General features: G+C 44.8%; 1 protein-coding gene across 8 annotated transcripts in view; it reads right to left on the reverse strand.

Annotated features, from left to right (window-relative positions):
* Positions 1–12,740, reverse strand: part of MYO7B (myosin VIIB) — a 103,001-nt gene that overhangs the window by 23,607 nt on the left and 66,654 nt on the right. For all 8 annotated transcript variants that reach the window (XM_042994180.1, XM_042994178.1, XM_042994179.1 and 5 more), the window contains 6 exons: positions 11,971–12,065; positions 4,592–4,676; positions 2,850–3,068; positions 1,371–1,541; positions 504–713; positions 201–368 (listed from right to left, as the gene is read on the reverse strand). In XM_042994180.1, the coding sequence (XP_042850114.1) occupies positions 201–368; positions 504–713; positions 1,371–1,541; positions 2,850–3,068; positions 4,592–4,676; positions 11,971–12,065 (948 nt within the window). The remainder of the gene's footprint in view (positions 1–200; positions 369–503; positions 714–1,370; positions 1,542–2,849; positions 3,069–4,591; positions 4,677–11,970; positions 12,066–12,740) is intronic.

Consider the following 12,740-nt stretch of genomic DNA (forward strand, 5'->3'; position numbering starts at 1 on the left):
AACCCAAAGGCAGCAGTCAGTGACTCTGCCTTATTTGCAGACCGTTGTGACTCTCCTTATTTGCAAAGGAGGAAATCAGGCACAGGGAAGAAAGCCAAAGCTTGGGATCCTATGGCTGGCCAGCAGTCAGGTCCAGCTTCTGTGGGGCCTCAGGCCTGGGGGACACCTCGGGTCTGCCCTGCCCCCCTCACACCAGGCACCTGTATGGATCCACGCTGCTGTGGAGACCGGGTGCTGTTCTCTCCGCCCAGGGTGTCGTGGAGGTGCTGCATCATGGAGCTGCCACGCAGGCCATTCCTGGCCAAAAGCACTGGCTCGGGCAGGTCACCCATGAACCTCAGGATGATGCTCCACACAGCCAGGGCGGCCTGGGGAAACCAAGATAGAGGTCTCCACTAGAATGCAGCTCACAGTCCTGGGCCCACGATGACCCCTCCCCTTCCTCATTGCCTCTCAGCCAGGGGGAGGCCTGAGCCACTAGAAACCAGGGAACCACTGTGTACCGAGCAGTCGGCATCATCCTCGTGGTAGAGCAGTGGGTATCGGAGGGGCCGCCGGATGTGCGTGTGGCTGGCTGATTTCTGGAAGTAGGTGGCAGCGAACTTGGGGAAGGTGTACTCGGCCAGGCCATCCACATCCTCCTCATACTCCTCCACCATGGGGACCGTGTCCAGGTCAACCTCAGGCAGCTTCTGGGTCCTTACTTCCAGATCCTGGGTGCCAGTGAGAGGGAGGGTCAAGGGTCAGCCATCCTCTCAGATGCTAGCTGGCAGGGCACGCGTCTCTGGGGGCCAGGGAGCCCCAAGACAGGTGTGTCTGGCTATCTGCAGCATGATCCACTCCCCCTCGTGTCTGAGACCTCTCCCACCACCTCACAGCCTCACTGGGCCCCTGGTGGGCTATTCCTCCTGCAGAAGTGGTCTCAGCTGCCCCTACTGCACAGCCTGGTGTGTACTATGTGTGCGTGTGTGTGTGCATGCGTGTGTGTACGTGCTCAGGGGAAAGGCATGAGCACCTGGGGGCAGGGTCAGGGGGGCACCCGGGTCACTGGGTCTCAGGGCCCGAAGCAGTGCAGTGAGAGCCCGGGGGATCTGTTCTACACCAGCCCTCTCCTCCCACCCTGCTTCCTCCTCCCTCAGACACTGCTACCAATGTTCATTAGTTCTCAGTGTTCCTCAGTCCCCAGGTCACAATCTGCAGAGCGTCAGCTGCAGGGTGCTCTGGGAAAGGGGTCACATACGAGTGGAAAATCCGCCCCCCCCCCACCCCCGGCTTCTCAGTGAGCCTAGAGGCTGGCTGAGGTCAGGGACTAAGCGGGGCCCTCCTATCCCCTGCCAGGCCAGACCCCTGAATGACAGCACCCATCTTACCTCGAAGTCCCTCGGGGACTGGCCCTCCTGCCCACCGATCACAGAGGGGAGGAAACCGAACACTCGCTCCACCATCTCGGTGTCGGTGACACTGTCATAGATGGACTTGCGCTTCCTGGTGGGGACGGCATCTTGACTCTTCTGCTCCCTAGCCGGGAGGACCAGGAGTCCCTGCACAGACGCCCCACAGGGCAAAGGTTACCACAGGCCCAGGGAAGGCAAGCACCTTCCAGAACTCAACCAAACCTCCTCCTAACGTTGTTCGTTCAGATCAATAAGTTTTCCTCTAAGATCCTAGAATTCAGGGACGTCTGGGGGGCTCAATCCATTAACTCAGGTTCGTGAGTTTAAGCCCTGCGTCAGTCTCTGTGCTGACAGCCTGGAGCCTGGAGCCCGCTTTGGATTCTGTGTCTCCCTCTCTCTCTGCCCCTCCCCTGCTCACACTCTCTCTCTCCCTCTCAAAAATAAATAAGCATTAAATAATAAAACATAAAAAATAAACAAAATCCTAGAATTTAATAGCTAGTGTGACTAGAGATCAACCACCCTTAGCTTTTCATTTCCCATGGAGAATGGGAGGTCCAGAGAATGGGGGCTGCCTGCCTGTCCCTACCCTGACATGGTCCCCGAGCGACCGCCTCAAACCCCAGGGGCCCCCAGAACCTAACTATCTACCAGGTCCCTTCACTCAAAGAGCACCAAGGCTCCACTAAGGCAGGTCCCTGGGCCCATCCTCACTAGCGCACAGATGAGGCTGATTTGTGGCCCGTCTGGGGCCACACGGGAGCAGAAGCCTGCTGCTCATACATCTGAGGCCCTGTTCTCTTACTTGTCCCAGCCACTGTACTAGTAATGCACTCAGCAGACCTAATTTTCATCTAGAGAGCAGGTGTGGACTTCATCCTAGCCCTTTGCCTTATCACAGTTCCGAGGAAAGAGGTTGAGTCTCAGATGCCGGCTGGAGGAGAGGGGGTCACGAGGGAGAGATTTCAAAATGTAGGGATGAGCAACTTGCACGGCTCCCCTGCTCCCTGTCCTCCAGCCTCTCCTGCCCACTCAAATTCCTCTTGGAATTTCTCTGTCCCCTGTCATGCCACAGCCCAGTCACTAGGGGCTTTCGACCTCGTCCATGGAGCTGTGGTCTCCCATGGCTCATTTGGCCCCGGTTTCCTACGTCATCCAGGGATGGCCCAGTCCTGCTGAGAAACCATCCCCAGGGCTAAAGGGAGAGGATCAAGAAGCTCAATTTCCAGGTTCCAGGCATAAGACTATCCTGTTGACACGATGCCTCTCCCATGCCACCCACTGTGTGTTCCTGGGGGGACCTAGGTGTCCCACATGTTGCAGTAATAACTTTGGACATGGAGGGGATAGGAGTGCCTCGTGAAAGCTCATGTTGCCGCTCACCCCTCCTGACTGCCCTCCCTGCCGTGGGTCCCACGCATCCCCCACCAGCCCAAAAGGACAGCGGCCACCTACATTGGCTTTCTGCTGCCGGAAGTTCCGCCGGGCGGCCATGCCCCTGGCGTGTGCCTGGATGATCACCACCGCCCTCTTCTTGGCTTGGACTTGCTGGCGCACGAGGTAGCCCCTGCAGAGTGCCTGTAGCTGGACCGTCCTCTGCCGCATCATCTGGTACTGCTTGGCCAGTAGGAGGCCCCGGGCAATGGCCTGCAGGCGCTCAAAACCCAGGAGGATCTGCGGAAGCAAGAGGGATGTACATCCAAAGTGAGGCCTGGCCCAGCAGGGCAGAGTGCAGAGAACGCCTTCCCAAAGGGACACAGAAAAAGAGAGGCAAGTCATATGCCCCAGAAGACCTCGCAAATTACCTTTACAGTTCTCTGCTTTTGGGCAAAGGACTAGCGCTAAAATTTTACACACCTATGAGTAGAAGCATGTTAAATAAGTGATTACTTGCAAAGCACTTAGAACAGTCCTTGCCACGTAAATACATGCTAAATAAGCATTTGTGGAACGGCGTGAGCAGTATAGTGCTCTCCTGGTGGCCAGGGGTAGAGAACTGGCTTGGATGTCATGTGGGTGATGGGGTCCCAGAGGCCTTGCTCATCACACCTAAAGCCAGGTCAGCCAAATTGTCAAGAGCTAGCGCCCCCAGGTGGAAGCCGATGGCTGGCGTCACCAAGCCAATCTCTGGGATCTTTAACATAAAGAGGAAATAAATTGGTGAATACCCATTTCTATGCTGCAAACATGCTCTGGTGATGGCAGTCCCTGAGTCCCTGGGCGAGTCTTGTTGGCTTCTCAGAGACCAACGCAGTGAGTGCCAGGTGTGTGGGGTCACGCTTTGTCTTACACGCTTGGATGTCACGCAGACTGGCACCCAAACCCCAGCTCTACTGCTTACTCACTGTGCTCCTGGGAAAATTACTTAACTTCTCTATGCCTCAGTTTCTTGACATATGGGGTGGATTTAATAATAAATCCAATGATGCAGGCAGAGCAATGGCTCTAAGTAGACTTTCCATCCATGTCAGCTGCCATTATGTCCTGTGAGCACAGAACCCAGGCAGGCCCGGGGTCAAATTTCAAAATGCTGGGATGTGCATCTTGGTGTCACTTCCCTGCTCCCTGCCTTTCAGCCTCTTCTGCCCAGACACCCAAAGGCTCCTTTTGGAATTTCTCTGCCCCCAAAGCATCATTCCACAGCCCAGTAATCAGGGGCCTTTGCTCTCCTCCACAGAACTGTAGCCTCTCACGGCCCATCCAGTCCTGGTTCCCTGAGCCTGGTTTGCTGATGTGACCACTGTGTGTCTCAACCATAGTCATGTCCCAGGACAAAGGCAAGTGGTCAAGTGAGGCCCAGTAGGGCATGGTTATGGTTGCTCTAGCTCATTTCTTGAGCAGACACTTATTAGCAGTGTCTGTGGTTATGAAAAACATCTGAAGGCCTTGAAACAGAGAATAATCCATCCATTTATTTGTTGCCTGTAAATTGAGAAAAGACGATCATATGATTTCAGAGCAGGCCACCTTGTTCTAGCTCGGGAGACGCTCCAAACTCTGCAAAAGGACACTGTGCAGCCCATAAACCTGAAAGCCTGTGACCTGAATGATGCTAAACAGACACTGTGTGGGGTGCTGAGAGCTGGTCATTTGAGGTCTGTTGTAACACGTTGGTGATCTGATCCCTCCTGCCTGAGCTCTCACCTTCACAAGAATGAACTTTCAGCTGGAGCAGCCTCCCAAGTGAGTTCTCTCACCTGCTTGAAGTTCCGCCTGTTGTAGTAGCCTCTCCACCCGGCCTGGAGGGTCACAGCTGCCTGCCTCTGCTTCAGGAACTCCTTCCTAGAAGGGCGAATGCAAGTCCAAATGTATGTAACAACTTCACACATTTCACAGCCTTTGGGGGGAAAATGATTTGAAGGGAAGAGGGATAATGAAAGGTTGGGGAGAATGAATACAAATATTACTTCTTTTTCAGAAGCCTTTATAAGCCAAAGACACACGTGTTAGGAACTGAGATCTGCCAACGATGCAACTTTGTGAATTAGGACAGTGCAGTTTTTAGAACAATCAGGACATTTTCCCTCACTCCTTGTATTAGGGATAAAACTCATTTCCAACTTAAAAAAAAATTTTTTTTAATGGTTATTTTATTTTTGAGAGAGAGAGACAGAGCGCAAGCAGGGGAGGGGCAGAGAGAGAGGGAAACACAGAATCCGAAGCAGGCTCTAGCCTCCAAGCTGTCAGCACAGAACCCAACGCAGGGCTTGAACCCATGAACTGTGAGATCGTGACCTGAGCCAGAGTCAGACGCTTAACCGACTGAGCCATCCAGGCGCCCTGTCTCATTTTTTATTCCTTGTCAGACTCTTCCTGTTCCTCTGGCCAGTAGCCCAGGTGTCTGCCAGGAACCAGGTCAGAAATCCCAGGACTGGGACTCCTCCCTGGAGGCAGGTCAAGGCAGGAGGGCAGCCCCCTAGGCCCTGGTAGCCTGGCAGCTCCATCGAACTGTTCTCTGATGCAGGGAGGAAAGTGGGCTGAACACTGGGAGGGTAACCTGAAATTTGGCCTCTGGGGAGGCAAGCTTGGTGCATATAGATGTATCTTTTATCTCACACTTATCTGAGTTTCCTTTTCACTTCTATTAATTTTTCAGGATATTTTCTTAGGTTTAAGACAGTAGACCTCAACCATATTAAAAATCATCTGGAGAACTTCAATATTTATTGATGCTCAGGCCCTACCTAGTCCAATTAAATCAGAATCTTTGCTGAAGGGTCTGGGAAATATATATATCTGTATATCTATTTATCTATACATCTACCTAATATTTTTTTTGTATACATACACACACAGAGTATAAATATCTCCCCAGATGATTCTAATATAGGCCAAAGTAAATAATTGAATTATCAAAAATAAAGATAATTTGTCTCCTTTCTGGTATTTATACTACTGGTTATCAAATGGGGATGATTCTGCCCCCAAGGCATATTTGGCAATGTTTAGAGACATTTTGAGTTGTTATGACTGGGAGATGGGGAAGGAGCATGCTATTGACGTCTTGTGAGTAGAGGTCAGGGATACTGCTAAACATCCCCAATGCCCAGGACAGCCCCTCACAACAAAGAGTTATCTAATCCAAAATGTCAACAGAGTTGAAGCTGACAAACCCTGATTTCTATCTTTTCTTTAATATTCTTGTCTAATTGCATTGTGTAGAAGAACAAGAACACCATCAGTTATCGATGATGATCACTTCTGAGAAGATGTATGGGGCAGACATACTTTTTTCTTATATCTCCTGCTAACTACAACTAAAGTATAAAACAAAGACGAGAAGACTGAAATGTGGAGAGGAGAAGGCAGATTAGCTAGAGATCTCAGATCCAAGGAGTGACACAGTGGTAACTTTTCTAGGTTTTCTTTTTACCTCATATTTCCCAGACTAGGAGCTAAAGTGTTGGTGGAGACCCCTGGGGAATTCTGGACTTCCACCACCACTTGGCAGTAATGGGGTACTCCTCCCCTCCATGCTGGAGTGGTATCAGAGGAGACCTAGTGCACAGGTAGGCCTTTCACCATCCCCATTTGGGAAGAATGTCACTCTCCCCCTGTGGTATCAGTGGAGGACTGCTGGGAAGCTGGAACTCCCACTCCCAGCCAGCAGCAAAAAGAACCTCTACTTGCTTTGAGAGTCAATGGAGGCAAGGTGGAGAACTTAGACTCTCACCTCATCTGACAGTAAACAGATGTCGCCGCTACTTTTCCCTGCTAGAGTAGTGTCAGAGGAACCCAGCTAAAACAGAATGTTTAAGCAAGACTCAGAGTTCTTATAATATAATACCCAAAATGTCCATGTTTCAGTCCAAAATCACTTATCATACAAGGAGCAAGGAAAATAGCAACTTGAATAAGAAAAGACAAGCAACATATGCCAACATGGACAGAAAAGTTAGCCATTATAAAAATGCTTCAAAGAGCAATTATAAACACACCTGAAACAAATGAGAAAATACAAAGTCTTAGTAAAGAAGTAAAAGACATAAAGTAGAACCAAATGGAACTTTTAGAACTGAAAAATATAATAACTGAAATTAAAAAACAAAAACAAAAACAAAAAATCTCAGTTTGGCAACAGACAGAGAGAAAGGAGGAAAGAGTTAGTGAGCTTGAAGATAGAACAGTAAAAATCACCCAACCTGAAAAACAGAGAGAAAAGAGACTGAAATAAAATGACCAGAGCCTTAGGCACCATTGGGACTGTATCTTTTTTTTTTTTTTGGTCATTGGAGTCCTAGAAAGAAAGGAGAAAGAGATAGTGCTGCAAAAGCATTACAAGAAATAACGACTGAAAAGTTCATAATCATAACAAAAGATATAAACAAGCTCAACAAACCTCAAACAGGATAAATTCAAATTAATTCACATCAAGATACATCATGGTTAAACTTCTGAAAACTAAAGGCAAAAAAATCTTGAAAGTAACAAGAGAGAAACAACACATGACTTATAGGGAGAAAATGATTTGGACTTCTCATCAGAAACCGTGGAGCCCAGGAGGAAGTGGCACAATATTCTCCAAGGATTGAGAGAGAAGAGCCATCAACCCAGAATTTTATGCTAGTGAAAATATCTTTCAGAACTGAAGGGGAAATCAAGACATTCCCAGATGAAGACTAAGAGAATTGTCACTAGGCCTCCTAAAAGAACAAATAGAAGAAGTTCTTTAAAGAGAAAGGAAATGATAAAAGAAGAAACCGTAGAATACCAAGAAGGAAAAAATAAATAGTAAGTAATAGTGTAAGTAAGTAAGCAATTCAATGAAGTTTCCTCTCCTCTTGAGTTTTCTAAATTTTGTTTGATGATAGAAGCAAAATCTGTAACACTGTCTGATGTGGTTCTAAATGTATGTAGAGGAAACATTTAAGGAAAATTATATTACAAATGGGAGAAGGTAAATGGACATAAAGACAGATAAAGTTTCTATACTTCTCAAAGTGGTAAAATGATGACACTAATAGACTGTCATAATTTGTGTATATATAATGTAATATTGGAGCGACCACTAAAAAAAGCTTTAAAAAGAAATACATTTGAAAACACTATAAATAAATGAAAATGGAATTTTAAAAAACATTTAGGCAATCCGCAGTATGGCAGGACAAAGAAAACAGAGAAATGAAAAACAGAGAACAAACAGAAAACAAAAAATAAAATGACAGACTTAATTTCTGACATAAATAATTACATTAAGTGTAAAAAGCATAACTACACCAATTAAAAGACAGAGATTGGCTTAATAGATTTAAAAGCATGACTGTCTATGAGAAACTCACTTAAAACACAGGTTGAAAGTAAAAGGATGAAAAATATATATCATGCAAATAATAACCAGAACAAAACAGGAGTGGCTGTATTATTATCAGAAAAGTAGACCTCAGAACAAAGAAAATAGCCAGAGACAGAGGGGGGCATTGCATGATGATAAAAGGATAAATCCACCAAGAAGACATAGCAATCCTAAATGTGTATGCACCAAAAAACACAGCTAAAAAATATATGAAGCAAAAAATGATAGAACTGAAATGAAAAATGGGAAAATCCATAATTATGGTTGGAAACTTCAACACTCCTTTCTCAATAATGGGTAGAACAACTAGGCAATAAATCAGCAAGAATATAAAATTCAATATCATTATCAACCAACAAGATATAATTGACATGTTTAGAACATTCCACTAAACAACAGCAGAATACATGCCCTTTTCAAGCACCCTTAGAACATATAACAAGACAGTCCATATCCTGGGCCATAAAGGAAATATCAGCACACTAAAAAAATTTAACCCATACAGATTGTGTCTCTAACCACAATGGAATCAAACTAGAAATCAATAACAGAATGATAACAAGAAAGGCTCCAAACACTTCGAAACTAAACAACATACTTCCAAATAACCCATGAGCCAAAGAGAAAGTCTCAAAGGAAATTTTTTAAAAAACCAATTGAATAAAAATGAAAAAATAACATATCAAAATGTATGAGACATAGCTAAAGAAGGGCTGAGGAGATTTATAGCACTTTACATCAGAATAGCGGAAAAGCTTTGAATCAAATATCTGAGCTCCCACCTTAAAAATCTACAAAAAGAAGAATAAAGTACACTCTAGGCTGGAAGAAGAAAAGAAATAATAAAAAGAGCAGAAATCACGGAAATTGAAAAAAGAAAGAAAGAAAAGCATTAGAAAAAATCAATGAAACTAAAAGCTGGTTCTTTGAAAAGGTCAAGAAAATTGACAGACCTCTCTAGAAAAACAGACAAAGAAAAGAGAAAGACACAAGTTGTCAATATCAGGGATGAAACAGAGTATCATCACAGACTCTGCAGACATCAAAATTATAATAATGGAATACTATGAATAACTCTGCACATACAAAATTTTTCTGACAACTTAGATGAAATGCACCAGTTTCTCAAAAAGCACAAAATGCCACAAGTCACTCAATCTGAAATAGATAATTTGGATTGCCCTCAACTACTAAGGAATTTATCATTTAAAAACTCCCCACAAAGAAGTCTCCAGGACCAGATGGTTTCACTGGAGAATTCTAGCAAACATTTAAAAAATTCACAATTCTGTGCAATCTCTTCCAGAAAATAGAAGAAGGGGAAACACTTCCTAATTCTTTTTATGGAGCTAATGTTACTCTGATACCAAAACCAGACAAAAACATTACAAAAGAATAAACCTAAAGATCTCATAAATATAGAAGTAAAAATTCACAACAAAATATTAGCAAATAGTATACAGCAATATACAAAAAGAACTACACACTATGACTAAGTGGGGTTTATTCTAGGGCTGGTTCGGTATTAAAAAACCAGTCAATGTTATCCACCATATTAAAAGGCCAACCAAGGGGGTGCCTGAGTGGCTTAGTCTGTTGAGCATCTGACTCTCTATTTCAGCTCAGGTCATGATCCCACAGTTGTGGGATTGAGCCCCAGGTCAGGCTCCATTCTCAGCATGGAGCCTGCTTAAGATTCTCTCTCTCAGGGCACCTGGGTGGCTCAGTTGGTTAAGTGTCTGACTCTCAGTCAGGTCATGATCTCACGATTTCATGGGTTCGAGACCCACATCAGGCATCAGGATCTGTGCTGACAGTGCAGAGCCTGCTTAGGGTTCTCTCTCTCTCTCCCCTCTCTCTGCCCCTCCCCTGCTCACACTGTCTCTCTCTCTCTCTCTCAAATAAATAAACTTAAAAAAAATTATTAAAAAAAAGACTCTCTCTCTCTCTCTCTCTCTCTCTCTCTCTCTCCCTCTGCCCCTCTTCCCTGCTTGTACATGCTACTCTCTCTCTCGCTAAGGTAAAATAAAATAAAAATAAAAATAAAAGGCTAAACAAGAAAAAATCCCATGATCATACCAACTGATGTAGAATCAACAGATGACAAAATTCAACACCCATTTCTGAGAAACACTCCCAGAAAACTAGGAATACAGGAAACTTCCTCAACTTGATAGGGATCAACCACAAGAAACCTACAGCTAACATTACACTTAATGGTTAAAGACTGAGTGCTTTCCCCTAATCTGTGAAACAAAGTAAAGGTATCTGCTTTCACCACTCTTATAATATTGGAAGTTCTGGCCAGTACATTAAGCAAGAAAAGTAAATAAAAGATATATAGATTGGAAAGGAGGAAATAAGACTGTTCCTATTTGCGCATAACATGATGGTCTACATAGAAAACTTTGAGAAATCCATAAAAAGTAAGTGACTTCAGCAAGGTTACAGGAAACAAAGTCAACACACAAATCAATAATATTTTAACATACCACCAATGAATACATCAATGCCAAAATTAAAAATACAGTACCATTTATAATCTCTCAAAAAAACCACAAAAAACCCAATCTAGGTATAAACCTAACAAAACATGTGCAGAACATGTATGCTGAAAACTATAAGACACTGGTAAAAGACATCAAAAAAGATCTAAGTAAATGGAATTCATGGATTAGAAAACAACCTAATAGAGACATCAATTCTCCTTAAATTGATATTCAACATAACTACTATGAAAATCCCCGCAAGATTTTTTGTAGATATGGACAAGATGTTTCTAAAATGTATATGGAAAGGCAAAAGACCCAGAACAGCTAAAACAATTAAAAAAAAGAAGGTAGGAAGAATTTGTCTATACAGCTTCAAGACTTATTATAGAACTACAGTCAACAAGACAGTGTGGCATTGGCAGAGGAACAGACACACAGGTTAATGCAACAGGATAGAGAATGCAGAAACAGACCTACAAATACGCCCAACTGATTTTTGACACAGGTGCAAAATGAAGTCATTGAAACAAGGATGGACTTTTCAGTGAATGAGTGATGCAGGAGCAACATCCACTGGGGAAAATTTTTTTAAAAGAACCTTAGCCTAAGTCTCACACCCTACACAAGGTCCACTCAAAATGAAAATGGACCTAAATGTAAACTGTAAAACTATAGAATCTTCTAGAAAAAAAAAAAAGATAAGAGAAAACCTTAGGGCAGAGATCTTAGAGGTGACACCAAAAGCAAGCTCCATGAAGGAAAATTTGATAAACTGGACTCCATCAAAACTAAAAATTTTGGGAACGCCTGGGTGGCTCCGTCGTTTAAGCATCTGACTTCGGCTCCAGTCATGATCTAAGGGTTCGTGAGTTCGAGCCCCATGTCCAGCTCTGTGCTGACAGTTCAGAGCCTGGAGACTGCTTCAGATTCTGTGTCTCCCTCTCTTTCTGCCCCTCCCCTGTTCACACTCTGTCTCTCTCTCAAAAATAAAATAAACATTAAAGAAATTTAGAAAAAAACAACTAAAAATTTTGCTCTGCAAGGACCCTCTTAAGAGGACTTCATGAAAAATGCTGGACTGGGAAAAGATCTTTGCAAACCATGCATCCAGCAAAGGACTAGTATCTAGTATATATAAATAATTCCCAAAATTCAACAGAGAATTAAATTAGAAACCGGGCAAATAGCACACACAGACGGTTCACCAAAGAGGATATACATACTCGTGGCAGATAAGCCCATGAAAAGATGTGGGTGTGTGGGCTGGGGAGGGCTTGGGCAGGGCCAGCACCTGTATTTGTAGCCTCGCAGGACTTTCTGGATGCTGACGGCTGCCTTGTTCAGCATCTCACTCCTCTGTAACTCCAGCAGAGTGTCCTGTTTATCCTGCGACACAAGAGACCCCAGCATGTAGCTGCTCCCACTCATCTCCACACCCCACCTGGGGCCAGGGCTCTGTCTCCCAAAGGGTCTCCCAGACTTTTCCCATATGTGCTCCCTGGAGGGCAAGCAAGGGGAAGGGGCCCTCAAATTGATCCTGATGTAGCTCACATCAGCCCTCCAGTCCCCCATCCAAGAACTTCCCATTTTAGCTCTTTTCTCTTGTGAATTCAATCTGGCAAATTTCATTTCTGCTCTGGAGAACCCAAGAAGGGGTCAAAAAGTTTCCCCAAAGTTGTGTTTTATTTCCCCAAATTCATGTGAAATGTCACGCAACTTGTATTACAGGCTCATACTTGTTTCAATATAAACATGTTTCCTCAGCCTTCGAGTAGGACTCGAAGTGGGTCGATGAGCCTTATTCACCCCTGAGCTGCGACCGTCCCTGGCCTGCTTTTGTGCTTCAACTGGATCCCTATTTCCTTGGGCTTGCCATCCTAGTCCCTGCAGGGCAAAGACCATCTTTGTGGAACAGAAAGAAGCTTGGCCTTTTGGTGAGTGGTAAGGAGAGGCAGGGGCTTGGTGGCCTCTCCTGCCTCCATCAGTCTTGCATCAGCAAGCATGGAGCCTCTTCATGTGCCTGGGTGGGCACTGGGAACACAGAAATACACTAGACCCCTG

Source organism: Panthera tigris, chromosome C1 (genome assembly GCF_018350195.1).
Source record: "Panthera tigris isolate Pti1 chromosome C1, P.tigris_Pti1_mat1.1, whole genome shotgun sequence".
Taxonomy (NCBI): Eukaryota; Metazoa; Chordata; class Mammalia; order Carnivora; family Felidae; genus Panthera; species Panthera tigris.